Source organism: Penicillium coprophilum (assembly GCF_028826855.1).
Source record: "Penicillium coprophilum strain IBT 35676 chromosome Unknown utg000002l_segment0_segment1, whole genome shotgun sequence".
NCBI lineage: Eukaryota > Fungi > Ascomycota > Eurotiomycetes > Eurotiales > Aspergillaceae > Penicillium > Penicillium coprophilum.
The window spans coordinates 2,856,940-2,883,845 of record NW_026622722.1 but is presented as its reverse complement, the minus strand read 5'-3'; the positions used below and the strand labels follow the sequence as shown (position 1 = coordinate 2,883,845).

Genomic DNA, 26,906 nt, shown 5'->3' with positions numbered 1-26,906 from the left:
ATCCCGGGCGCAGCGATTTGACCCAGCCTCTGCCTGGGGAGACTTACGCGAGTAGGAAAATTCACATTAACCATGTGAACCATTCCATTATTCATTGCCAAAGATAGTCAACGCCCGGTCAATGATATCCGCCGCCCACAGGCACTTCTCATCTTGGAAGCGCGGCGTGATGACCTGAATAGCGCATGGGGCACCATTGACCTCATCGGGGTGATCTGGTATCTGTCAGCCATATATTCGATAAAAGGCGTCGGGCTCACTGACAGTCCGGCTGCGTGTCAGCAAATGTTGTCATAGGCTCGGGATCAAGCTCTTTGGACGCTTTTCCAAATGGAATTATGCATGCAGGGTACTAGATTGGCAGAAGTCAGTATATGCTCTGGAGAATCAAGCGAAGGCAGCAAAATGGAACAAAACGAAACACTTACATCCAAGACGTTCCATATTACCGTATAAGTAGGCCATCCATAAGTATCATGGGCCACAGCTGTACTCTGAGCTCCAGGAGCCAGAACCACGTCAAGCTTCCGATCCACCCATGTCTGCCTCCAGGCATCATAAATCCGCTGACGAGCCTCATACAATGCCTTGATGATCTCAAACGAACCTAGATCTTGCTGAGCAGGGAACGGGCCGGAGAACATAGGCGCCGCAGCCTTACCAACCGAAGCCACAACTGGCTCACCACTGGCCGCAATAAGATCCTTGCGCGGGCCATAAATAAAATACTGAAAGGCAAGACGCGACACATATGCCAAATTTTGTGCTTGATTGTCATCACCAAGTCGGACAATGCGATGTCCTGCGCGTGTCAAGGCCTGAACCGCCCGGTCTAGCGCCCTCTTGACAGGCGGGTGGAGCGGGAAATGCTCATCCTCAGCAAGCACGCCAATAGTCAGAATTTCATTGGCGTTGATATCAGAAGGGACAGTTTGCCATGGGACCCCGGCGGCGGCGGAGTCATACTCCCACGCCCGGCCATCGGCGACAACGGAACTCATCAGCAGCTTCAGATCGGCGATGCTATGTGCCAGTGGACCTGCAGCTGGAACAAGCCCAGGTATCCCCTTCACTGCACCGGAAACTTGTCCGCCGAAGGGGATACGGTCGATTGTTGGCTTGAAGCCGTACAAGCCGCAGCATAGCGCGGGGACTCGAATCGAGCCAGCGATGTCGGTCCCCACGCCCAAAACCGACCCCCGGAACGCTACTAGAGCACCCTCCCCACCGCTGGATCCACCGGCTGTTAGGGTTGTCTTATGTGGATTGAGAGTGCGGCCGAAGATATTGTTCTCCGAATCCGCTGTCTGGGTGATTGTTAGCTTCCCATTCTGGGTAGACCCCCAAGCCACTTGGCATTTCTTACCATCATTGTCTGTGGAATGTTGGTCTTCACATATAACACTGCGCCAAGATCTAGCAGCATCCTCACTAGCGCTGAGTTCTCCGTCGCGGGTTCATTCTTAAGCAATTCGACATATCCAATCGTTGACTGCACACCCTCGACACAGAAACTGTCTTTTATGCTGATCGGAAGACCATGTAGGGGACCAACAGGTTTTCCTTCCCGTTGTAGATAATCATCTAGGTACTTATCACGCTCGAGTGCTTGGGGGAAGAAGGTCTCCGTGAGACACGAGATCTACACAAATGTACGTATTAAGATCATTGCTGTATCCTGTCTGAAAAGCACTCTACTCACAACCTGCTGCGCAATAGCAGCCCTCTTGCAGAATGCCATTGTGACAGCCAACGAACTGGTCTGTCCTGAAGTCAACTTGACCAGTAGCTGACTTGCGGTATAGTTTTCAGTTAGATCCAATTCGACCTCGGAGAGCAAGCCACAGCGACGAGGAAGATCAATTTCAAGTAAACATGGGGATTCCTGCGCCAGCGCCAAATGATCTGCACTCAGAAGCCATTCCCGGGGTATCTTATGCTCGCATTCATGGCGTTTGGCGGCGACGAGGTCTTGCCAGTTGCTGGAGAGTGTTTCGGATGCCATTATGAAGATTGATGGATGTCATTTCACTTGTATTGGCCACCTTCCCCTTTATGTGATTTTCATGCTCGGCATTACTCGCATTTGTCCACCAGAAAATGTGACCTCTTCTTTGGTTACTTGTCTTGATCCCCACTTGGTGCGGTTGGTGATGTTGGAGTGTGCGTCCGCCTGCCGCTTTGGGATATAGCCTGGAGCCGAAGGAGTTCGCGATAGCGCTCCATTATAGAGTGAGACATACTTGAATATCCACAATGGCTTTGGCTTTATAACCATTCTCCTTTCAATTTACTCCCGTCACATACTAGAAAGATAAGGACCTAAATAAATGGCCGCTATAATAGTATCTAGAATTCCTAACTCTTTAATCGGCAAAGCAAGCCCTCTACTTGCCGTTGGTATTTCAAATTCCCACCAGCCTATTGACTGTGAGACAGTGAAGAATTATCTGACTAGACTTGGGGATATGAGCAAGAAAAAAGTGCAAGGAAATCTCGCGTGTTTCTCTTCAATACTGCTGGCAGTTGCTGATCTGCGCCTCCTAGGGTAACCCGGTAGACATCGTAAAATGGGGCTTAAATGAAGAAAGAGAGAAATGTTAGCTATATTGTTTCAGTTTTATTTGTAGCCCTTACGATCTTTACGATCATTTTGGTATTTATAGCCTTCTGGTGTGTCTTAAGATCCCCGCAATCTCCAAATCCCAAACAAGAAGGTGGACCCACCGGCATGTTATCTTGAACTCTATCAGACGAGGCATATAATGGAACCATGGCAGGTGCTCAGGTGGGATCCAGTGAAAGGGCAAGAGAACGCGATTAGCTCCTTATCTGAGTGTATAGGTGCATTAGCGTTGTATTCGACCTTGGAAGTGCCATAAGTACATCCGGGGTAGGTAAGTCCAACAGGTCACTTCTTATTTGCGATCTGATATAAGGCCTTACTATTACTACTTCAGCTTTGCTTGTTTCTTTTTTTTTTTCTTCTCTCACGTATCTCCTCAATCTCGCGTAAGACTTAAGGCGTCTTGTCTTCTACTGCTCTTGCGCCTTTGCTACTTTCTTTCTTTCCCAAATATCCCTTCTTTGACTTCTTCTCTACCACACATCTCTCTTCTTGACTTTTTTCAATCAAAACAAATTTCTACCTCGTGCTGTAGCTCGAGTCTTTCAGCGACCATGCCTTTCGCCACAGATATTCTGAAAGATCCTTCGGTCTCAGCCTCTGCTAGACAGCAAGCTCTCAATCGCATCTTTTCCGATCCAGGCCTCCCCCAGACTTCGACGACCTCGTCCTTCTGGACCATGGATCAACACAACTTCAGCCAGGGAGCAACAAAGGGTCTGCCTAAGGAAGCCGATATCGTTATCATCGGATCTGGTGTCACTGGAGCATCTATTGCGCGGACCTTGCTCCAAGACCGCACTTCAAATTCCTCTTCTGCCTCCTACGCGCCTATTGTCATGCTAGAGGCCCGTACTGTCTGCAGTGGCGCAACCGGTCGCAACGGAGGTCACATTCTAGAGACAGCCGACGAATACGGCGAGTTCGCCGATGCCTTTGGTGTGGAAGCCGCACGTAAACTTGTCCGCTTCCGACTGGCGCATCTGCAAGAGATGCTCGCTGTTGCGGAGGAACTTGGAATCACCGCCGAGTCGCAAGCGCGAAAGGTGCAATTCCTGAGCGTTTACTTTGGCGAGGAGTCTTGGCAGGCAGCATTGGAGCGAATGCACCGTTTTAAGGAGGGCATGCCGGAGGAAGCTGCTGAGTGGAAATCTTATGAAGGAGATGCTATCCCGAGGGTTTGTTGATATCTCATTGTTACCACCCAAAGCCCCAGTACTGATGCTTTTTCCAGGAATTGTGTTTGACTCGTGCCCGAGGCGTCGTCGCTGGCCCTGCGGGAGCTCTTTGGCCCTACAAATTCGTCATCGGCGTTCTCAAACGTCTCCTCGAGGACTTTCCGAATGATTTCCGTGTCGAGGAAAACACCCCGGTGACCGCTATTCACGATGACAGTTCCTCCAACGGCCCAAGATATAAGGTCGAGACAAGCAGAGGGACTATCACCGCCCGACACGTTATCCACTGCACCAATGCCCATGTCAGCCACCTAGTACCCGGATTCCGGGGCCGAATCTTCCCTGTTCGGGGCCAGATGTCCGCCCAAACCCCCGGCAACAACTTCCCCAACCAGGCTGCGGATCATTCGTGGCTCTTCAACTACGATCGCGGATTTGACTACATGACCCAGCTGCCGGAGGGGCAGATGATGCTCGGCGGGGGTTTCGCACAAGGCGAGGCTGGCGGCTTAGCAGACCTAGGAGTTTCGACAGACTCTGATCTTAGTCTTTACATTGATATCCACTTGTCTGGGGCTCTGCGTGCCATTTTCGGAGGCAAAGATTGGGGCTGTGTGCAAGGCGACGCAGTGCAGGCGATGTGGACTGGTTGTATGGCATTCAGCTCCGATGGGCTCCCTTGGGTAGGACGGTTGCCTAAGGCTGCAACCGGTCGCCCTGAGCATGGGTCTGAAGGGGCCGAGTGGGTTTGTGCTGCGTTTGGTGGAGAGGGAATGGTCCAGGCTTGGCTTAGTGGTAAAGCAGTGGCGACTATGCTACTTGCACAAGATGCTCCGCTGAGTGAGACCATCAATGCAGATATTTCGTGGCTACCTGAACAGCTGCTTGTATCGGAGGAGAGGTTTGCTCATGCAGTCTTGCCGAGAGAGGCTGTTGATGACGTGCACAAGGCAAATCTTTAGATTGTCTCTTGGGTTTTCACGCATTAGATTTATCATTTCTTTCAATATTTCCGCTCGTCTTACTACGCGGTCTATTTTCTAGCCTATCATCTCTGAACGTTGAACAAAAGGAAACACTTTTCGTTATGCAATCTTACATTCTTGTTCTTTGTCCCGTTAGTACATATGAGTTAGGGCTAGGGGTTTTCTCATGTGCTAGCTATCTCCTCATATCAGGCTTCCATGTTCTCTCAAGGCTTAATAAGGAATGTGAAACCTATCACTCATAGTTATTGGTGAAAGGGACGTGTCTTGTACCCCGTATCATGTCCCATATCAAGGCACCCAAGAGCTACTGTATCATTTCGTACCACGTCTAATCTCTACGGAACTACATACAATCCCGCAACATCCTAAATGGGATTAAATTCGAGTTATCATTGAGATTATTCAATGAAAGTTCTAATTATCAATATCCCTCATCTAGAGGAAATCCCGTAGGAGCAAAGCCAAATACCACCCGACTTCCAAACGGCCCAACCCATATCAACTGCAGAACGGAACCTAGGCAGCCAGATTCCACCAACCACTGGTAGAAAACCCCAACTGCCAAAGAAGGAGCACGCTATCATGACCCAAGGTGGGACGTAGACGTGCAACCCAGCTGTCAAACACCGTGGGCGCGCTCCACGATGTCGTCATATCGGCCTGTCAATGAGCGCCGAGCAGACTTACCCCATACAATCATTGGAATGATCGTCGCAGTGATAACCAGACTCATCATCCCACACGCTATAAACATGTTTTGTATGCCGTTGCGCTGGATCCAGGGAGAGATAGCGAATGGAATGCCGATACTGACCGCGTTTCGCAGGAACGCCACAGCGGTGAAAGCATCGCCAGTAATCTAGAGATGAGCGTTAGTAAGAAAAGGTGCCCTGAAAGAGGGGTGGATCATGTAGGTTGTATCATGTATCTTGGAACAACATAGGTTGGATAGCAGCCAATCATACCTCTCTGTAACTGTCCATGACTAACACCAATGCAGCATCACTAATACTGCCTAGACCAAACCCGAAGAAGGCGCCTGCAATGTTGGGCCAGATCCAGTGCAATCCCTAAAATCCGGAAAACAAAGTGTTAGCACTTACTCATCAATAGAGCCTCAGCCCGAATGCAAATTTTGACTGCGAATGCGGTTGCCTTACCCTAGAGATTGTTGCACCAAACATGACAAGCCCGCCTGCCATGAAAATAGCCGGAAGATGCAATATGTACAACCGCATTTCAGGCTCGTAATAGCCCTTGTTGCGTTTTGCGTAGTACAAAATTGACCGATCACCGAGGAATCCGCCATATACCGCACCGATGATGTTCCCGGCGAGAGGACCAGCACTAGTATATCCAATTTGAGCAGGTGAGAAGAGATATGGTGGCTCTGGAAATACGAGCGACAAGACGCTAGAGGTCACCGTCAGCCAGGCTACTCCAGCTGCGTATTGAAGCGCGGCAAATGCCACGGCCGGAAAGATGAGCACGCAGAAGGGACTGTAGAAGGACGGCCAGATTGGCTCTGATGTTGGCGTTATCAGGGCAAGTCGCTTGCGCCATGAGTTCTGCGGTATGGTGATGTCTAGCACATGGTGGGAACGAGCTGGTTCGGTGATAGAAGAAGCTTTGGCTGCAGGCTCCGTGTCAAATTTGTCCGGACCATCTTCTCTGATTGAGATGGCTGGATCTTCTTCTTCTTCTTCTTCTTCTTCTTCTTCTTCCTCGGAGGTAGTGCTGACTTGCCCAGTGACTGTAGGGATGTATTTTGTTTCCTCGTAGACGAAGAGGAAGAGGATAAAAAGGATACCGTTGAAGATCCCCATCGTCTGATAGGACGAGCGCCAGCCATACTTTGTGGCTTGTGCTCCTGCAGCCATGGGGGTCAAGAAGTTCTGTGGTTGTTTCATCAGCTACGCTACATAAATCTCCAAATGATGGATTGGAAGACATACGCCAATCATGACACAGGTCAGGTATAGCCCATTCATACTGCCCCGGTGATGCACAAAGAACAGGTCGGTAATCTGTACAACATTAGCAGGACACCTTACTATCAGCCCAAAGAGATGACTCACTGTTATCGCAACTATCGACTCGTTGGTTGCACCAGCTAAGCCCTGCAGCAAGTTGGTCACATACAGCTCTGCCAAACTGGTCATTTTATATGACCAGAATGTTGTCGCCAACATCAGTGCACTCGACACGATGTAGACTGGGCGTCGGCCGTACTTTTTCGCGAATGGGATAAAAAGGACGCAGCCAGTTGCGAGACCAACATAATTTACGGACATCGTGTTGTTCAGTTCTTCGTAGGTGACTTCCATATCAATTGTCATCTGCTGCCAAAAGATGGCTTGAATGGAAATTCTGATATGAGAGTCATGTTACCAGTCTGTCATATATAACATGATCGTTTCTCACTCACGCTGTGAAGATAACGATAGTCATAGCCAAAACGATCGTGAAATTGACTGATTTGCGCATCGTGGTCCAATTCTGTATACATTTTTCTTAGCTAGTAACTTGAGAAAAATGCGAGGGGCAACACACTAGAGGTTCATTCGGATCGAACGAGGGGATTGGGTCGAGGATGATAAGGCGTTGCCCGTGTTCATCTATTTCGTCCTCTAAAACATGACTAGTCAATAACAGCCCAGGTCAGGGATCAGAATATATCCTACCTCGGATCAGCTTGAACGTGCCCGGGGGCTGGCACATTTCCTCTTCAAAGGAGGATATATTGTGAAGCTCCGCCATCTCGTGACTTGATAGATGAAGTTGCGCTTCAGTGGTGACAGTGTGTACTTGCTGATATTTGAATCTAGATGTGAAATCCCTAGAGCAGTTGAAGTGAAATGATCAAATCACCGATGCAAGCGAGTCTGGAAGAAGTTTGCGGGGAAGATGGTCGAATTCAACTCAAACCTCCTTATAAAAGGCTTGGTAAAACATCGATATATAGTGGAACCTCAGTTCAACTTGACATTATTCTAGTGGCTGCACATGATAAAGATCCTTTAACCCCAGTACCACCGATATCACACGAGAATGTAGGCAGGGAGATAAGCCATACGGTCTGTGAACCGGATAGTATCCAGGACTTCCGCATCCATTGGAGATGCGGAGGGCAAGGCTGAATTTGAAAAAGCTCCAAAAGGGATGACTAGACGACTCAAAAATGACCCAAGAGACCGTTCAAAGATTGCTCAAAGTGGTACCAACAACGGGTTGAAAATTTCTATAGCAAAGTCTGAGGCGCACTGGCGGTAATACATTGCCGTAGTCCGGGGAAGTCAGTGCTGTACAAGACTTATTGTATAACGATATAAGCATTGGCTCCACTGTGAGCTGGTGAGAAGTATTCGAAACAAGCCAATTCACTCTGTAGATGCCGGAAAGGAACAGCACCTTTTTAATCAATACCATAGGACTGAGATCAATTCTGTCTTCTCTCTTGTATACCCTTCAAGGCTCCTGGCTTGTATCAATGATCCAGGTTTAGCATATGACTTTAGTAGCTTTTAGTTAGATTAACCTGTGGCAGATTTACAATGATATATGGTGATAAATCACAGCAAACCAATCTCCAGACCTCTTTGTCGAGCTAACTCGTGCACATTCAGATTTGGATCTTCCTTCCGCCATAACTCTTCCAGCAGACTGAGAAGAATTTCACATTGATGCGAGTCTAGCAAAGCCTTTCTAATGGTTTGCTGCCATTCCGGTTTGCAACATAGGACACCGACTTCCAATCCAGCGACAAACATAGGAAACAGGATTGCATTCTTGATGAAGATATCTTCCGTTGGGCGCTCAGCTGATGCGAGACGGAGGGCGTCAAGACTAGCCAAGACCCGCGCAACGAGAGCGGATGTATCTGCTGGACACTTGGCAGGCTGCCGCCATGTCGAGACATTGTTTTTGGGAATAAGAGTAGAAGAAATGTTAGCTCGTTGTCGGACAGTAAGGATACCAGCTAGTCGATGCGCCTCCCACAGATAACACTGTAAAAAGCTCCCGGTCTCGCCAGGCCAGTCCCATAGACTCTGCTCCGTAGTCTCTACCCCGATCCCAGCAAAGAGATCAAGCAGTGTACGAGGGAGGCCGCTGACAGGCTCAATACCATACCTGGGTGTCGCGGGTTGGCAATACCGACGCCAGATACCAATCTCCGGAACTTGACGACCGACAGAAAAGCAGGTCAGGTCCATCACCCCCATCACCTCGAGGAGGTGGACACGGAAGTGAGTTTGCGTAGGTTTGGGGTGCAAATCATCAAGGCCATGGCTCTGTAAGATGTTATGCATACCCTCTAAATGCATAGTCCAGGGTAGGCCGTGCATCAACTATAGGAGATTAAATCAATATCAGAGCCTTACGCTGGGGAGAACCAAGACAACAAGTTAAGATTACGCACGCCAATGCTACACAGCAGCAGCCCTGAGGTCAACGTCCCATCGGATAGGGTTGTGCTGCACGCTAGTTCTGATCGAAACGTCCTTAATGCGGTGTCAAAATACTCGCAGAACTGGGACGAGTCTGTGCTCGATAGTGCGAGTTGGAATGCAATGCAGATAGAAGACAAGGCGCCGGATTCCTGACAAAGCTGCGGGAGACGTGGGTGAAGCATGCTATCTCGTGCTGTTGTCGAATGAAGCACATTAATGCCGTTATTCATGACTACTCAATATCAGCATCATACTCAAATCGTTCCTGCTGTAAACTCACATTCATTGAAAAGAACCTCATCTTCAACCACCCCCTGTGACACCGCCAGCTCTGAATCCCGACTCCCATCCAAAGCTATGTACCTAAATCAATACCGAACAACCGCATCGTTTTATAACTACTGACCAGAGTCCCTCTCCAATTCCACTCGCCGTTTTCTCTCCCGACTAAGATCCCTCTGTCTCCCCCTCTGCCTTGGCGGCACAGAATTCTTGACTGGTTTATCTGCACCAGTAAAGTGACCGCGCGATGCGATCCCTGCACCCCATCTAAGCCGAACTTCATAGCCCTCGCATGTAGCTCCACGCTCGGAACAGTTTCGACACGATGGTCGCGCATTATCGCAGCGACGTCGCCGTCGTTTACAAGTCCAGCAGCCCTGGTGTGAGCGAGTCGACATGCCGAGTTTGGGGAGTTGGACTTGGAAGGGGGCGGAAATATGAATGGGTGGAGGCTGTTTAATGCCACAATGCGGGGGGGGGCACGAGGGTTTCTGATAGCACGTCTGACTGCCTATTCAAGATATCTCATTTCATGTTTAGATATATAAGATCTTTAATAGTTGCCCTTGAAGTATCTGATTCGGTCTTGTAGTACAAGTGTACTTGCAATATCCTGTTTGGGATGCGGCGTGGAAGAAACGGAGTGCTATAACAGATGTGCTTGGGGGGAAAACAACCATGATGAGATGGGGATGAGATGGGTATACGACTCATCGGAAATATTTCAAGTATATTAGACTTAATAATGACATAGGCATCAAAAACCTCATGTAATTCTCCAGACTTGTCTTTTTTCGGCCATATTTCTAATAGAACAAAAGCACAGGAGAGACTCAGTCAAATCGCGACCAAAAATGATGAATTGGGACCTTCCCTCTAGGTAATGATGTCGCCCTATATAGAAACAAGAATCCATGCATGCAGTCTATTGCAGTGCGTACTTTTTTTTTACCACAAAACCAAATGAAAACCATATCTGCAGTAAACCACAAACTGAAGCCTAGTAAAGCTTAGAGACATAGAAAATACATAATACAAAGTGGCCAAGACCATCATGGCGGCACCGCTCGAGCCAGCAGACGGATATTATCCACAAATCCCTTGACGAGGTCCTCATACTGGTTCTTGGGATCGCCCGACATAGCAAGCTGGCCTTGACGACGAATTTCCTCGGCCGAGACTTCAACTTCAAGCTCGTGATCAAACTCATTCCTGCCCGGTTGTTGCTGCGATCTGGTCAGAAGACTGTTTTCAAGGTAACACGGAACATAATCAGACTTACATCGGATTTGGCTACTTGGGTCAAGTCCACCTGGTAGGCCAAGTGGCGGTAGCTCATGCGATCTTTGATACGATCGCCTCGTCCGCCTTTTGTGGCCGCCGTGTCTATCATTGGGAGATTGCTAACGTCGCCTGTATATTCCATTTCAAGATTGACACTGACACGCCAGTCCACAGTCGTCCGTGGACTGCAGACGTCCATGTCGGCAACTCGACATTTGACGATTTTTGCGAGAATCTCCCCGGTTCGTTCATCGGTTGTCACTCGGACTCTGGGTTTATGCCTCGGGTTCAAATTTTGACGGATCACCGGAGGCAATTCGGCAGCTTGAATCTCATAGAAAGTATCACGTTCTTTCTTGTGCACGTATGCAAGTGGGATTCGAGTCGAGTTTGGCTGGGGCATTGACGCTTTCACCGCCTCATTCAGGAAATTATTCATGGCTCGGTGTTGTTCCTGCGGGTCGTGGTAAGTAAATTTCATTGGGACCGAGACATTCTCACTAGTAAATTGGGATAATCAACTTACCACAGTCATTTTACTCTCGAATGATGTCCGAATCCGTGCATTCTCTCGGTTGAGAACGCTCTCGGTTAGAATTGGAAGGTTGATCCGGTCCCTGCTGTCCAAATCGATAATATGGCCCAATTTCGCCTCAATTTCGACGACGGTCCCCTGGCCGGCAGCAGCCGAGCCTGTCGGTCCGGCATTCACGTCATTTCTCATGACCACATGTTGAAACAAGAAATCACAAAGCGTTTTTGTAAGCTCCTCATGTGGAATGAACCCATTAATGGACGGCTCCCAAGGGCCCAAGGAGCCTACCGTCTGCGAAGTGCTCGGCGGGCGAAGTGAGGGAGCAGGCGGAACTGGGGGAGCTTGTACGCGAGGCATATTTGTGCTTGGCGAAGCAGCCGGAGGTGCTCGTGCGACCCGTGCGGCGGGTGTGACCGCCATTATCGAGGAAGATCGTCTGCGAGCGGCCCAGGAGGGATCCTGCTGGCTCTGTCGCGCATGTTTTGGAATTGGGGCACGGGGGTTGGGAATGATCGGGCGTCTGTTTGTGTTGCGGGGCGTCAGCCGAGCATAGATCGGGGGCTCGTTGTATCTCCTTCTCTTTTGCTTGGGCTGCTGTGTATCAATGCGTGGTTCGTGGTCGACTTCCATTTTTACGGCGTGCGTGTCCCCACCAACGCCGGAGGGTGAATTGTTCATTTGACGGCCCGCTGCCAATGGGGAGGCTGGGAGATCCGCGGTGGGCTTTCGTGCAATGGGACTCTCAACCAGCATTCGATCTTCGGAAGAACGAATTTGACCAACGGTCGCTGACTCAGAGACAGTGACGATACTATTGTGACGGGAGATGGATTGGGGACTGGCGCTCTGGGTGTGCTCTTGCTTTAAGCCACCCGACGGGGGTTGAGTCGACTCGGAGGGTTGGGAACTATGCGGGGAGAACTGTCGCTGAGTCACAGGAGACTGTGTGGAAACCTGATCTCGTATTGAGGTCTCCTGTGTGGGCCTCGGGCTGGATAGAGGATTGCCGGGGGAATCGTGTCCGGAGGATGGCGGTCGGGCAGTTGATGGCGATTGGCGAGTGGCAAAGGTAGGAGGAGGACCTAGGGGAGTGCCGGGAACAGATCTGTGTGCAGTTTGGGAGAAGTGCTGCGATGGGATAGGTTGCGATGGAATAGGTTGCGATGAAAGAGGTTGTGATGCAGCAGGAGGGCTGTGGAAAGATTCGGTTGGAGGTCGGGGTGTGGTCATCACCGATTGTAGTGATTGAGAACGCCGTTGAGAACGCTGCTGCGCAAAATATGACTGTTGTTCTGGATGTTGCGGTCCTGCACTCATCGGTTGTGGTGTGTATGGCGAAACCAGAGGACCACCGTGTTGAGGTTGCGACCCGTATGCCTGCGCGCCAAATGGATCATGCGCGCCGGGACCATACGGTGTCGAAACGTGTGGAGGTGTCTGACTCCGCTGAGACCTCACCGCTGTATTGATAGCTGGACCCGAGTTGAATTGTTGGTATGGCGATTGAACAGATGGGTAAGGTGAGCTTCGCTCCGGAGAAGCGTGCTGTGAGTGCTGCAACGAAGGAGGCTGGGGCGGACGTGTAGGATATTCTGAGTAAGAAGCGGCCTTCTTCGGGCGCTTTTGGGGGGTTTGATCGGATATGGGAGAACTGGCCGAGTTGCTTGGAGGTGGAGGATTGGAGGCGCCGCCGTCGGTGTTCATGATCGTGCGCAAATCCATCGTGACAGCACCCACTTCGGGACCACTTCGACCACGCGAACACTTTTATCGAAAACTGCACGCGATAGGCGATCGCGACATTCAGATCGTATCGCAAGATGTCGGGGAGCAGAAAGAAGGCGGCGGGACAATGAGCGTGGATGGACAAAGAGGAAGGGAGAAGTTCTCGAACTGCGGAATTGCGCGAATCAGGGAGCTGAGAGGATCGTCGCCGCTTTAGGGAACTTGCGACATCAAGGTCAAATGGCTCATATTGTGTGTTAATTTGGATCGATTATAGAGATATCTATGTCTTACGTTGGGAGCTTTGGTGCTCAAAAATGTCCAACGAAGCTCCCGTGGAAAACGGAGCTGAAGTATGATGCATTCGGAGAGCTTGATAGAACGAGCTATGGGAAATGCCTATTCTCTTTTAAAAACCACCCAATTCATACAATTGTCTGACAGTCTTTGACGTGATCTATGTGTTTTAACCTCTCGAGTCTTCTGAGATGCTAAAAAGGGCCACGGTTGTAATCTTGAGATGTCTTGGCATCTATACCTGAGGCATATAATGCTGCGCTAAGCTGTTTTAGGAACTATAAACTGTTCTTCTATCGGCCTAGGTCAACCTCAATCTCAGGATGGGAATCAAAGATCGCTATAGAATGCAAATAAAACGCAAATATAACTGTAGTATCAAGCAGAGATAAGCAATCTCAGATTCCTGATCTAGTAAGCCCATCGCTCTATTGATTCTCAGGTGCTTAGCACTTCGGTGTCCCCCATCTTCCCCAATACTTTCTTGTTCATCTCTATATTTGCTTGTCAAAAAACTCGTTTTGCAAGCCAATGCGTAATATGTATATATACCTTCTATGTGTTCTGTCTCTCAAAGCTAAGTCCAACTTTGTTTCTCTCCCCTTCTCTCCGGGGCATCCTTGTGTGTGTCCTAGAACCCTATTACCACTCCTATGCATCAAACCTAAGAAGCAAGCATCCGAGTAGTCTCACTCCAAGCCCTCGGTATCTATATTAAATTGACAATCCATACAGCAAGACAAAACACCCTAGGTTGAGGAATGAGTCTAGCAGCGAGTCCTCAAGCTCGTTCGCAGGGGCTCACTTCGCTCTTTAGCCAAACGCTGTTGCTGCTACACAAAACGTCTCAGAAGGCAGGCTATTCGTTGATACGTTCTGAAGATAATGACGTCCAGATTTCCTGCATTTTAGTTGTAATGGATAACCTACCTTACACTTGACACTGCAGGGAATTCAATGCGTAGTCTTTACACGGCTCGACTAGATGAATTCTATTCTCGCTCTGAATTAACATGGTGGCAATAAAAAGCATATTATACAATAAGTATAAACGTCAAGCTGCGCTTGGTTAACGCTCAGGCACGGCTGCTTTGCCTAAACAGGGGTGTGGATGAAGTATAGATGAGCTAGGTCCTTTCGACTCTTGTGTTAATTTCTCTCCACCAGCTTCCGGAGATATTTTGTTTTGTTTTTTTGGCGCATATGTGAGCTGCTCATTTATGCGTCGAGCACCAAGCTGCAGTTTTGGGGCCGTCGACCTCTAAAATGGGTTATACGGTGGAGTCGTGCGAACAATTGTGGTGGTGGTGATATTGGTTCAACACCCTCCAGATCTGAGAATCAGACCGGAGAGTGAATTAGTGAAAATCTGTTCTTCTGATATTGACCAGTAAGCAGTTGAGTATCTTTTGATATATGTATATATTTGAACTGGGCAAGGATATGGCAAGCTCTACTTTTAATTCCAACCCGTTCAATAGGGAATAGAAGTAGATATGTACGATTATACATGGCCCACAGATATCTCGAGAACGTATGGATAAAAATGTATTTGAAATCAAAATTTGCATACATGGAATTGAAGTGTCTCACTTATCTCATTTATCTCATCTAGAGTGATCAAATGTTTAGACCGTCGAATCACTTTCTGAATGCGGTTTAACGAAAACGGCAATCGATCGGCTCTTTGCCTTTGCTCATCTCCTCGACTCTGGCTCTCCCGACTCTCCAACTACCCTACTTTCATTGACTCTCCTTTAACTGCAAATTTCAAAAATTTTGTCATTAACAGTGCGCCCATCCTCAGTGGCGCTCAAAGCAGGCCCCTTCCTGCTGACGTATTGCCTAAATTGGCCGGCCGTGTCACCTGCTGGCTTGATCGCACCTCGCTGCGCGAGCGAACTGTCCAGTTCTTCCTACTAGCATAAATGCTTCCATTTGCCTGTTAGCGCGTGTCAATTCAAGCTTTTACTCCACCGGGAATGCCCACTTGCGATCGGCCGACCTGCATAACATAACAATGACATCCCACCACGAACATCGAGCCACCACCTCAGCCTCCGATATCCCTCTGAAAGATCTCGAATCTGCCTGCTCGGAATCCGACTCGACGATCACATCCCGCTGGAATGACTTCTCTCAATTTCATCCTTCAAACATTCTCGCACATCCCGAAGGGCTGGCACCAAAGATGTCGCAAGAAGACTGGGTAGCATATTCCGAAGACACATGGCACAGATTGACTCTTGCGCTCACGCCAAGTTTCCTACAACACTTCCTTGGCAGCTCGCCGCCCCAGCCTACGAAGCTCCACGCCATCGCGGCCCTAGATGGACTACGTGGCTGGGCCTGTCTGCTGGTCTTCAACTTTCATTTCCTATTCACATACACATGGAAGGTCGCGATAGGATGGGGATTTGGCGGGGAAAACTTTGGGGTTCACCAGCTACCCTTTTTTCATATGCTGATCTCTGGTCACATTATGGTTGCCATTTTCTTCGTCCTCTCCGGCTATGTTCTATCATATAAACCGCTGAAAACCATTCGGAGCAGGTCCTTCGATCAAACTTTCACCGTGCTCGCGTCAGGGACCTTCCGTCGCGCATTCCGTCTCTACATTCCCGCAATTGCGGGGATTCTTTGCGTATTTGTGGCTGTTCGCCTCGGACTGTACAATTACTCTATTGGCGTTATCAAAGAGGGACACACAATCCTCGGAACTAACGAGCAACATCCGCCTGTGTTTAAATCCTTTGCAAAACAAAGTGATGACTTGTGGGTCACGTTGGCGACCTTGATGAACCCATTTGACTATGCACTCTACTACAACTATTACAATCCGCACCTTTGGACGATTCCTCTCGAATTCCGCTCTTCGCTTATCCTTTTCGTCGTCATCATGGGGACATCACGCTTGGTCGCACCTGTGCGAATGACGACTGTTTCTGGCTTGATTTGGTTCTGCATCCGTTATGGTCGCTGGGAGCTCGTCTTGTTCCTCTTCGGCATGCTGATGGCCGAAGTGGATCTCATCAACGGAACCTGGGAGCCATCCACACGACCGGTAGTAGAAGACGACAAAACAACCATTCGCCTCAGTCCTGGCAGCAAAATCACCATCAGAGTCTCCCGCCGTGGGCTATGGATCTCGCTCTTCGTAGTCGGTCTCTACTTTGGTTCATGTCCTAACATCGGATTCAAATGGACGCCTTTTTACAGCTGGCTATGGCACATCACCCCCAAGACTTACCCAGAGCCGCACCGTTTCGCCCAAACTATCGGAGCTGTCCTCATTGTCCTCTCTATCAACCACTCCCCCGACATCCAGAAACTCTTCACAAATCGCTTCTCCCAATACCTAGGCAAGATTTCCTTTGCCTTCTATGTCGTCCATGGCCCCGTCCTTCATTGTCTAGGCTATGCCATCATGCCCAACATCTGGAATCTCACTGGCAAAGAGACCAACTTTCAATATTGCCTCGGCTTTCTCATTGGCTGGCTGATCTGCCTCCCCGTCGCCATCTGGCTAGGCGATGTGTTCTGGCGCGCCGTGGACATCCCCAGCGTCAAGTTCGCACGCTCGCTTGAAGATCGTCTCATCTCTAAGGGCCCGGCATCCGGTCGCCCGAGCCTGGCCACCCGCGCAGAGTGAAACTGTTCGTTAGCTCGCCATGAACCTGTTGATACTATACGACCGTTGGTCAACCGTTGCTTGCTTTCTCTGTCTCGTTAAAACTGTACCCCTTATGATACCTTCTCGCTGCGCGAGCCATTTTGATCATTGTTACTGCATTGGGCCGTCGGTCCCTCCATGTTCATACTACATTACATTACTTAGACTCGTGGTTGAACCAAGACTATCACATCATACCATCCTTCGATGGAAATAGAAAAATTACTATGGATACCCTATACAGTGAGACGAGAAATCCCACAGACCACCAATTACTATGCATTTTGCATTTGCAGAGTCGAATCATCAAAGTGGAGTCGACGCCTGTCAACAATTCTAGTTGTTCTAGGGGGCTATGGGCTCAGGTTAGGGAGACTGCGATATTTACGTAGAATAGGTAGTCCAAGACCGTTCTTAACAATATCAAATGATACATATCCAATGTATAGTTCATTCATTCATTCACTCGTACCAAACAAGTCAGAAGTATAGTCACCGTCATTCCCGATCAATAGACACAAAAGTAGCCCATGGAGATCGCCGGTTTCTCACTCGACCTATGCAAAGAGTGTACCGGTTCAGACACAGATAAGCCGACCTGTACTGGCGAAGCACGCAAACAGCAAAGCAAAGTAAAACAGATGCTGTGTGCACGCAAAGCAACAGATCGCGGCAGACAGAAACAGATATCAGATAGATTGGACCGTCTAGTGCAAAAACCACAATTGTCGGACAGCTCTCGAGGGAGAAGACACGACGTATGGAAAACAGTACCTCTTTTTTGGTTGGCTTATAACGCGACGCCTGTTAGTCCTCGTCCGCCACACACTCCCAGCCATTCCCGTGGCTGGCCAGTGTGGTTAGGCCCGCCTTGTGGAGACCAGCTGATGTTGGAGACTTCGTATTCGCTCTGCCAGACGCCGGCTGGGCCCCGCTCCGAGGTTGTGGAAGGCGGTGCTCCTGGGGTGGCTGAGGGAGGAGAAGCGACCGGTGCAGCATTCTGCTGGTTGATGAGGTCCCAGAGGAGGACCATGCTATCGTCGCCGCCGGATGCGAGGATACCACGGCGGCTTGGAGACCACTCTACGCAGTTCAAGGCAGCCGAATGGCCTTTCAGTTCCAATAGGGCTTGGCCTGGTTGTCGGACGTCGAGAACACGGACAACACTAGAGTCCTGTGAGAATGTTGCCAGGAGATGGGCATCATGAGGGGATGCTGGGAGATTGTGTTAGCTTGTCGTTATATTCCCTGTTGTGGTTATTACGTCCATACCTGCGATTCTCAACAAAGGAGGAGGGTAGATGCCGGTCTGCGGTTGGCCAGGGGGGCTGGAGCTCCCGGGGCTCATCACTGCTGAGGATATTGTCAATATTTAGAGTACAAAGTGGTCTTCCGGTAGGTACTTACGCTTCTCATTCTTATCTGTCGGTTCGTAAATGATTGTGCTGTGCTCAAGGCTTCGCAAATCAAACATTCGCACACTGCCATCAGCGCCACAGCTTACAAAAACATCGACACTGTTGGCGCAGAACCGAACGTCATACACCTCCTTGTCGTGGGCAATCAGCTGCGTCTTCGCTGTCAATGTGGGGATATCCCAAATGGTGCAAGTTGTGTCAATGCTTGAAGTAATGATCAAACTTGGAGAAATTGTATTCCAGTCAAGAGAGGTGATGGGAGCAGTGTGCTCAGGGGATTTCGAATTGGACAGCAAAGCCAACGGAGAAAGCTTGGAGGTGGCTGGGTCTCGCTGGTTCATGGGACGAGTGATCGAGTTGGAGCTTTGGAGGGGTTGAGAATTCGGTAGTGACCATAAGCGAAGGTGATCTCCTGACGTGGCCAGCAAATCAGTTGATTGCTTCTGAGATGAGGGAGGCTCCCAGAGGATACGGGTAACCGGATAAGAGTGTGTCGCCTCGGCCGTTTTGACATAGTCCAGTTTGATCTCTCCCGCAGCCGCATCTGGAGTGTCGGGATCTGGTTGGGTCCAGTGTGTATCAAGGATTTGAATCTGTTAGCTGGTTAGTATGAACATATTGGTCCGGAGGGTGGATGCATCTACATAGTTGTGACTGTCTTCTAAATAGCTTCCCATGGCTACTTTTCCACCAAAGCCCGAATTGCCTGTAATGGGCCATTTGCACCAGTCCACTGCGTATATAGGCCATGGTGCCACGTAATTGCTGTTGGTCGGCACCTGGTTGTCTCCATTATTGTAAGACACCGATGACATTCCGGGATTCAAAAGTGCCTCGCTCAACATGTGTTCACCGGATGGCCTAATATCAGCCAGTCCAAGCGGAGAGTACTTGGAGCCTTGCGGGGTATGAGGCGGAAATGCTCCAGGAGAAGAGGGATATTTGGAGCCATCGGGCGCAGCATGTTGCTTGTACATAGATTGGTCGAACCCGGCCGGGCTAGATCGTGAATGTCCATGTGAATTGATCATGCTGGCTCGATGATTTGGTTGCGATGATGGCTGCGACATGGTAGGGATGACTGATGGAGCGGTATTTACTGAAACCGCAGCTGGACGGTTCTGATTTCCAGGCTGCAGGGCTCCGGGGAGGGCACTGCTGCTGCTGTTCCCGTCACCACCGTACTGGGAGCTCTGGTGTACGTTGATCGATGGAAGCCGAGGACCTGCGTCCGGTGTGGTGGAATAGTCGTGCGAGGAGGATTGGCGGGACAAGTTTGGATTGATTGGCCCAGTTGACGGAATGTGAAGCTCCTCAGGCTGACGACTGAACACGGTTGACCGCCGATGAGCGTCGTAGGAGGCGGGGTTCGACATGATGCGGTCTGGGCTGAAGAGCAAGAGCGCCGTCTATGCAGGGGATGCCGCGATGGATCTTAGTTGGAGGATGAGCTCCACTGTCTCTCGATCGAGATTAGTGGAGGAGGCTGGGGGGGGATGCACCAAATTGGGGATGTAGCGGGCTTTGGGGAAGCTCCAACCAGAGGACCGTGTCAGCCAGATATCATTCCAGCTTATCAGGTCACTTGGCTCGCAATGGCATCCTCATCTCTATCGGAGAGTGGCAGAGTGGAGGACAGAGGGCGGTGTCATCCCACGAGAATAGCTGACTCAGCCGGGTACCCCAGCCTGCGATGAGGATGGATCCGATCACTTCTTCAGAGATTGTGGTTCTTTTTTGCTTCTGTGATTTATTATTGATTTCTGTTGTGCTTTTGATCTTCTATCCCTTCACTTGATTTTAAAGCCCAGTTCTCGTTACTGTAATTATATATTCTTCACACCATGGCTTCCGATACCAATTCACCCTCGGCTTTACTACTTCTTCCCCCACCTCCAGCCTTTTCTTATAACCAAGTCAAAGATGCCTTTGAGTCATCCTTAGTGAATGTCCTCACTAAGCTCTCAAATGCTTTGGTTGGATCCAACCGTACAGCTTTGCTGGATATTGCTCTCGCCATTCCAGATCTTCTTTCCCCGAGCTGCCAACCTCGGGCCAAAGTGTTTGCACAACTCCAACATTACCTGACCAGCGTCTATACCCTGGTTGTTGCTGTCTGTGCAACACACAACATTGAATTGGATTCTCCAGGTGGCATTGATACCCGGGTGGTATTTATCGATGCAAGTGAGAACACCTCAGCTACCCAGGGCTCCGATGGCTCTCGCTTTGGACCCATTCTGGACATCCAATCACTAGCAAATTCAAAGCGCCATTGGAATTATGTTTTTTACATGTCCAACAAAACTGGCCAAACTTTGGCTGATTCCTTCTCCAACAGTGTTGGGAACCAGACTCGGGACGGCACAGCGGCAAGCATGCAAGCCATCACAAGCAGGCCTGACTGGGCGATGCCTGACCGCCTGTTAATTCCTGACGACCAACATTCATCCACTCCACACTATTCGGTGGTCGTTGGTGGCACATTTGATCACCTTCATGTTGGTCACAAACTTCTGCTCACAGCAGTTGCATTGGTCCTGGAACCGCTGGACCGGGAGCACGAGGGCCGTCTGACCATCGGCGTGACCGGGGATGCGCTGTTGGTGAATAAAAAATATGCCGAATTTCTTGAGAGCTGGGAAGCGCGTTGGCAAAGTACTGCAGCTTTTCTGGCAGCCATTATGGATTTCTCGCCCGGGAAGAAGTCACCGTGTATTGAACGTGCTTTTGCGCCAAGTCCCAATGGCAAGACTGTCCTCGTAAGGATCCAACCCAACCTAGCATTTGAATTTGTGGAGATCTCTGATCCATTTGGGCCCACGATTACTGAGGAGAACCTTGGAGCAATTGTAGTCTCGAAGGAGACACATTCAGGAGGGGCAGCGGTCAATGAAGAACGGGTGAAGAAAGGTTGGAAAGGCCTGGCCGTATTCGAGGTGGATGTACTCCAGTCTGGAGAAATAACCACGTCCACTGATGTCGAGGGCTTCGAGTCCAAAATCAGCAGCACGGATATCAGACGGCGCCGAGCCCATCTCGCGAAGGTTTGATAGGTATCCACGTAATGACATGGAAGATCCGATAGTAGATAATATCTCAAACACTTGTACATACATTAGCTCGTCTTGCTTTCGGCCATTATTCCCCAGTCATCTTGGGCAGCCACATAATCCACACGCATGATCCATCACTCTGCATGATGTGACGACTTCCCGGCGGGGTCTGCATTGGCCCCCTCCAACACGACTCGCTCTCCTTCAATGGCCTTTCCTGCAGGTTTGCGCTGGCTGGCCGCAGAGTCAATCAATCATGTGATTCCTGTGTGGCAGCGTCACCAATGAAACCAGGCGGATCGGGTCAGAAATCCCGGCTTGTCAGTGCAAAGGGCGCTAATCAGGCACTGGGTGATCGTCCCCGGTCGCGAAAGCAATCGTTAGGGCGAGAGCTCTCGCCATATGGTGAGACAAGTCAACTGTCCTACTAGTGTCTCCAGACGACGAGTCCGAGTATTTGATATCTTTTATATTATTTTTATTTCTCATTTCCCCTCTTCCCAATTCCCTCCGTGATTTGTCTCTCCGGTCTTGGGGACAGGTTAAGAGCGTCGATTTTCCCTCAATTCCTCCAAATTTCCATGTTGCTGCTACTTCGTCAAGCAGCCGATGCTTCGGCTGCGCGCGCCGATCATGGCTCAGCCACCTCACATTCACGATCTTGCTGACGAGCTACTGAGCGAGATCCTGTCTTTTCTTCTCGAGCCCGCACCCCGAGTTTTGAATGGCAGATTCAATCGAAATGGGCATACTTCCAGGCCTGGCGACCACGACCGTGACGAAATGTCCGATCTTGATCACTTTCGACTCGTTTGCAAGCGTTTCATGCGAATCGGTACCCCTTACAAGTTTAACCGATTTACTCTACGCTTCTCTGATCACGGCTTCCGGCGACTAGATGAACTAGTAGACATGCAGCTGGCTTACTATGTGAAAACCATCACATACATGGTGCGACCATTTTATCAAGGAAGCGGTACCAGCTCTTTAATATTTCTTACCCAAGCGAGCAAATCAACTAACAGCAAACTACAGGATGGGCCCGGACTCTGCGAACTTTGGGGTCAGAGAACCCCAAACTATCCCAATTACACAGTCGCCGACTGCGTGAACAAACCAATCTCACTGAAACCAACAATGACCAAACCCGCCTCCGCCGTGCAATCACGTCCTTCTCAGCTCTGCAGGAAATAAAGCTCCTTAGACTCCAAGATGAAGCAGACGAGTACCTCATCGACTTTATACGCGACCACTCACTGGGAACCAGCACCAGCACCGCAACGGGCATCCGCTTCGACTGGGAAAGCGCCTGCTCGCGCGCCGTAACAAACCTCAGCATTGCTCTCCTCGACTCAAAATGCAGCTCAATTCGCTTCACGGGGCCCCAGATCAGCCCTGAAGCAACCCTCCAGCTCCTCCGTGCCCCCTCAACAACCCTCGCCGCCATGGGCGGACGCCTCACAAGCCTCGACATAAACTTCCACTCGGCAACCGACATCACCAGAACTATGGCCGACCTCTCGGATGTTTTTCACCGCTTCTTCATTGCAGCCAAAAACCTCATCGCCATCCACATTGGCTTCCTCAGTAGAACACCCCTGGACCTCGATCTGGAGCTACTCTTCCATCACATCCGCTGGAAAACTCTCCGCAAACTCAGCATCCAAGGCTGGCGTCTGAGCGCAGACGAGATTATCGCACTGGCCCGCCGCCACAGTCCACATCTACGGGATTTCCGCCTACTCAGTGTCTACCTTCGGCCTGGCGGCTTGTGGCGCGATGTTCTTTTTGTCCTGCGCGAGGAAATGGAGCAGCTGGAGCGGCTGGTTCTGAAGGATATTAACTATGCAGCGCACTTGGATTCCCTTGCCATCTCTAACGGTGTCGAAGTCTTTGATGACTACCCTACTGGACCTGTGCCATCCTCTGTTACTGTTGCGGCTGGTACCTCCTCGGGTGTTCAGTCGCCGACTACTACCCCACTCTCGCCCGACGGCCTCCCTAATTTGGGAAGGGGAAAGCGCTTGCCATTGAGGCGGACATCACTTGAGAGACTACGTGCTTTGTCTTGTGAGGACTTGGGGGACGACGGTGTGAATGTCTTGTGTGAGCAGATGCCTCTTTGGGAGGCATGGGTTCTTTCTGCTCCGCATCAAGTTAAAAGAAATGGCCGGTCACATTGGAGTATGTGAGAGGGAGGTAGATATAGGCCTCTGGAGAGAAGAGAGAGGTAGAAAGGTGTTTAAAATGAGCTGGCTACTATTTGCTTTTTGGAGTTGGAGGCTGTTTGAATTACCTTCTTGATGACTTTTATGCGTTAGAGCCGTTCGACTATATCTTTGGCTACAATTATATTGTTCCTGGGACGCAGAGTTCATGGTAAAATGTACTGCATTGTCAATGATCAAAGAAAATAAGGATATGTATGTAAGGATTGCAAGCATGCGATCTTAGGATATCGCTGAACATAAGCACGTCAAAGGAGAACCAATCCTGCGTCGATTATTTCCAAAATCCCCTGTTCAAAGGTAACACTGGGGCCAGTCACCTCCAGCACGTGCATAAGAGAGCCCCTTCACGAAATCAGCACGGCGACAGCGGCCAAGTTTATCCACTTTGCAACCATGCAGTGGAGCAACGCGGTCATTAATGAGGACTCGCACGAGTGGTTCGGGTTCCTTGCCACATTTCATCATCTCTATATAAGCACGAGCACCGAAACTAACCGCCTTGGCGGATGAATATCCATCTGCTTCCTCGGGAGTCTGGATGTGGTCGAGCGGGAGAGGAGCGGTGCCATTGTACAGCCCCATGGCAAAGTAGATCGGAAGCATTCCATTGTCATGCGAGAAGTCTGCGTACATGTTGTAGTTGAGGGGGAATGTCGGAGCGCCGGGGGCATCGAGCGTGGTATTTGTGCTTGTGTGGTCCTCCACTGGGGTTTGAGTGAGTCTGGCGATCAGCTCATTTACGAAACCGACGCCCTGGGTTGGGCCGAGCGGGTTGCCTGCGCCATAACCGTAGTACTTGCTCACGGACTGGAGGTAGTCGTACTGGTCCCATTCGGCTTGAGTGAAGAGGTCACAGAATGGAGATAGCTCAGATGCATCTTCAGTCAGGGCTACTGTCTCAAAGGGACAAAGGTCCATCAGACTCATTACATCAACCTCAGTGAGTTTAACACCGGGGAGATCAGCCTCAAGGCGGGCTTGAATGGGCGGCACAAAGACTGCCATGTATTTTTCTTCAACCTCGTCGCCCAGTACGTCGTCTTCGAACTTAGGACAGCTGTTGTGGTTCAGAGTGTTGTTGGCGCCAACTTCTTCTGAGATGAGAACACTGATCTTGGGGCCTGGTTGCTTGTGATCGGCATGCTTGTCCTGCAACTTTGCCTGCTTAAAGCCCTCAATAAACTTCTCTCCCGAAGCGATAACCCGCCCTGACTCAGCTGAGCGAATGAAGGGTACAGCTTTCTTAGCCAACGCCTCGTAACGCTTGTAGAACTTGATGCCCGAGTTCAGCAACTGGCTCTCCCCAAAGGGTACCAAATCGTCACTGCCCAAGGTGTATTTGTATGAGCTGAGGAATTTCGCCTTGCCATTGTATGCAGTTGCGTCTGCATGGATCTTGTCAAGGAGCGCAGCATAAGACTTGCTCTTTTTTGCCGATGGGAATCGAGCACCGTGACGGGAGATCACTTGGGCAAAGGTGATCTCACAACCCTTAGGTACCGCCTCATCTGAGACGGGCGATTCGTCCGCAACAGAGAAATAGGGCGAATACTGGCCCCACTTGTGCGTGAGCTCCGAGTTGCATTGATAGCCGTCCTCGACAGTATTGCATTCACGTTTGTTATGTTCGTGATGCGATGATCTCTTTGACTTGTCGTCAAAGGTAGAAGCCGCAGGTAGATCAGACTGGCTGGCATGCGAGGGGGTGTTGCACTGGATTCCAGGCACGAAGTACACAGCCAGGGCAAAAAGACCCAGTACCGACATGGCGGTCAATGCAACCCATTTTCGGGATTGCTGTCCTTGCTTCCGTTGGTACTGCTCTCCAAGCAGACCCTCTTCCTCCCCGTGTTGTTTGGAGAACACTGCCATTGAACCGGGTCGGATAGACGGTATCACAGCTTGAAGTATGCGAAACCTGCAAGGATAGAGAATGCAAAAATGGAGGGGACTCAGTCCATTTTTAAATGTCGACCTGACAGGCGTTTGGGATAACCCTTGCGGATCTGCCCGTGAGTGTTTTGGCTGCGGTGATTGGTCTGATTGGCCCGTCGGAAGGTTCCAAGGTTGCTTGAAGTGGGCACACGTGGGAGCTGCCCTACCCGTGACTTGAGGTACTTCACAGTACCTGAAACTAGTTCGTTCTAGTATGCAAGTATATGTCCCCCAAGGTACTCACTCTATGTATACTAGCCCAACACGGGAGTGTGAGATAAATTGATCTCGAGGCATGGTTCCCACTTGTCTTACCAGGCACACATTTTAATTGACTACAGTGCAAAAGATATCAATCTGCGGAGCATTTTTTTCTCTTTCTCCCAACCCTATTGGGTCACTATGTCTTACCGTGCCGGTCTATGATTAGAGTTTTGGTGGCTCTTCACATGAGAAAGCAACGGTGAAGCTCATACAAGCACTCTATTTCTTTGGCAGTACCTATACAATACGGGATCTAAATTCCGATAAAGAAATGACAAATTTACTTTATGTATACACGGAAACTCAAGTGGTGATATATATAGATATATATATCTTTGGTTGTGCCCAAAAAAAGGTTCATACAGTTTACATACATCTGAAATGATATCAAAATATATCCATCTATTGGAATATCGAAAAAGAGCATCCCAAGCCCATCGAGATGGATTCCCATCTAGCATCCGCTACGACATCTCGGGCCAGATAGATCGGATATATAGAGTCCTATTTCGTCAAGGACCGACGCTGCATCAGGGGTTCAGAATAGAAGAACTACAACAATTCGGCAATCGTTTTCACTAGAAATGGACCTGACCGGGCTGGAATAAGTAGCCGGCCCTTTTGACATTTCCGTCTCTATAACAAGAAATGGAGGTGTTGAATACGAATGCTACCTACCCCAACGATATGTTACACTGATAAAAATATATTCCACCAACTGCAAGAAACCAAGATTCGTAAATTTATCCTTCCATAAATTAAGGGGGTGAACTGAAGGATTGAAGGTTCTCAGAAGAAACAAAAGAGGGACAATACGAGAGCAGACATGGATGTACAACACCCAACATACGCCTACCGTGGAGTCCATTCAACATCTGTTGGTCCAGTATTTTAGCTTTTCCTCCGAAAACCAAGATCCCTCTGGTATGTAAATCAATTTTGCAAGTTGTCTAGTCAAACCT

General features: G+C 49.7%; 11 protein-coding genes across 11 annotated transcripts; 5 read left to right on the top strand and 6 right to left on the bottom strand.

The window, feature by feature from the left end:
• Nucleotides 1–87: 87 nt before the first annotated feature.
• Nucleotides 88–2,005, bottom strand: gmdB (general amidase GmdB; the record flags this gene model as incomplete). Its single annotated transcript, XM_056674296.1, has 5 exons — nucleotides 88–215; nucleotides 265–352; nucleotides 429–1,307; nucleotides 1,367–1,642; nucleotides 1,703–2,005. The coding sequence occupies 5 exons, from the start codon at nucleotides 2,003–2,005 to the stop codon at nucleotides 88–90; spliced, it is 1,674 nt and encodes a 557-aa protein (XP_056534821.1).
• Nucleotides 2,006–3,180: 1,175 nt separating this feature from the next.
• N7500_003149 (NAD(P)/FAD-dependent oxidoreductase) lies at nucleotides 3,181–4,766 on the top strand (the record flags this gene model as incomplete). The annotated part of the gene is made up of 2 exons (XM_056674295.1): nucleotides 3,181–3,804; nucleotides 3,861–4,766. 2 exons carry the CDS (start codon nucleotides 3,181–3,183, stop codon nucleotides 4,764–4,766), a joined length of 1,530 nt encoding a protein of 509 aa, XP_056534820.1.
• Nucleotides 4,767–5,412: 646 nt separating this feature from the next.
• N7500_003148 (putative MFS transporter) lies at nucleotides 5,413–7,553 on the bottom strand (the record flags this gene model as incomplete). The annotated part of the gene is made up of 8 exons (XM_056674294.1): nucleotides 5,413–5,652; nucleotides 5,759–5,863; nucleotides 5,954–6,688; nucleotides 6,749–6,820; nucleotides 6,872–7,163; nucleotides 7,222–7,292; nucleotides 7,347–7,423; nucleotides 7,478–7,553. 8 exons carry the CDS (start codon nucleotides 7,551–7,553, stop codon nucleotides 5,413–5,415), a joined length of 1,668 nt encoding a protein of 555 aa, XP_056534819.1.
• Nucleotides 7,554–8,365: 812 nt separating this feature from the next.
• N7500_003147 (Zn(II)2Cys6 transcription factor) lies at nucleotides 8,366–9,924 on the bottom strand (the record flags this gene model as incomplete). The annotated part of the gene is made up of 4 exons (XM_056674293.1): nucleotides 8,366–9,142; nucleotides 9,214–9,476; nucleotides 9,525–9,599; nucleotides 9,651–9,924. 4 exons carry the CDS (start codon nucleotides 9,922–9,924, stop codon nucleotides 8,366–8,368), a joined length of 1,389 nt encoding a protein of 462 aa, XP_056534818.1.
• Nucleotides 9,925–10,578: 654 nt separating this feature from the next.
• On the bottom strand, nucleotides 10,579–13,067 carry triA (uncharacterized protein; the record flags this gene model as incomplete). The annotated part of the gene is made up of 3 exons (XM_056674292.1): nucleotides 10,579–10,752; nucleotides 10,809–11,264; nucleotides 11,337–13,067. The coding sequence occupies 3 exons, from the start codon at nucleotides 13,065–13,067 to the stop codon at nucleotides 10,579–10,581; spliced, it is 2,361 nt and encodes a 786-aa protein (XP_056534817.1).
• A 2,320-nt stretch (nucleotides 13,068–15,387) lies between these two features.
• On the top strand, nucleotides 15,388–17,019 carry N7500_003145 (acyltransferase family protein; the record flags this gene model as incomplete). Its single annotated transcript, XM_056674291.1, has 1 exon — nucleotides 15,388–17,019. The coding sequence occupies one exon, from the start codon at nucleotides 15,388–15,390 to the stop codon at nucleotides 17,017–17,019; it is 1,632 nt and encodes a 543-aa protein (XP_056534816.1).
• Nucleotides 17,020–17,830: 811 nt separating this feature from the next.
• Nucleotides 17,831–19,834, bottom strand: N7500_003144 (uncharacterized protein; the record flags this gene model as incomplete). The annotated part of the gene is made up of 4 exons (XM_056674290.1): nucleotides 17,831–18,255; nucleotides 18,313–18,393; nucleotides 18,448–19,051; nucleotides 19,103–19,834. The coding sequence occupies 4 exons, from the start codon at nucleotides 19,832–19,834 to the stop codon at nucleotides 17,831–17,833; spliced, it is 1,842 nt and encodes a 613-aa protein (XP_056534815.1).
• Nucleotide 19,835: 1 nt separating this feature from the next.
• Nucleotides 19,836–20,155, top strand: N7500_003143 (uncharacterized protein; the record flags this gene model as incomplete). The annotated part of the gene is given in 2 exon segments (XM_056674289.1): nucleotides 19,836–19,916; nucleotides 19,931–20,155. The coding sequence occupies 2 exon segments, from the start codon at nucleotides 19,836–19,838 to the stop codon at nucleotides 20,153–20,155; spliced, it is 306 nt and encodes a 101-aa protein (XP_056534814.1).
• A 147-nt stretch (nucleotides 20,156–20,302) lies between these two features.
• N7500_003142 (putative pantetheine-phosphate adenylyltransferase) lies at nucleotides 20,303–21,511 on the top strand (the record flags this gene model as incomplete). The annotated part of the gene is made up of 1 exon (XM_056674288.1): nucleotides 20,303–21,511. One exon carries the CDS (start codon nucleotides 20,303–20,305, stop codon nucleotides 21,509–21,511), a length of 1,209 nt encoding a protein of 402 aa, XP_056534813.1.
• A 612-nt stretch (nucleotides 21,512–22,123) lies between these two features.
• On the top strand, nucleotides 22,124–23,706 carry N7500_003141 (F-box domain protein; the record flags this gene model as incomplete). The annotated part of the gene is made up of 2 exons (XM_056674287.1): nucleotides 22,124–22,490; nucleotides 22,550–23,706. 2 exons carry the CDS (start codon nucleotides 22,124–22,126, stop codon nucleotides 23,704–23,706), a joined length of 1,524 nt encoding a protein of 507 aa, XP_056534812.1.
• Nucleotides 23,707–24,036: 330 nt separating this feature from the next.
• N7500_003140 (histidine phosphatase family protein) lies at nucleotides 24,037–25,617 on the bottom strand (the record flags this gene model as incomplete). The annotated part of the gene is made up of 1 exon (XM_056674286.1): nucleotides 24,037–25,617. One exon carries the CDS (start codon nucleotides 25,615–25,617, stop codon nucleotides 24,037–24,039), a length of 1,581 nt encoding a protein of 526 aa, XP_056534811.1.
• Between the last annotated feature and the right edge of the window lie 1,289 nt (nucleotides 25,618–26,906).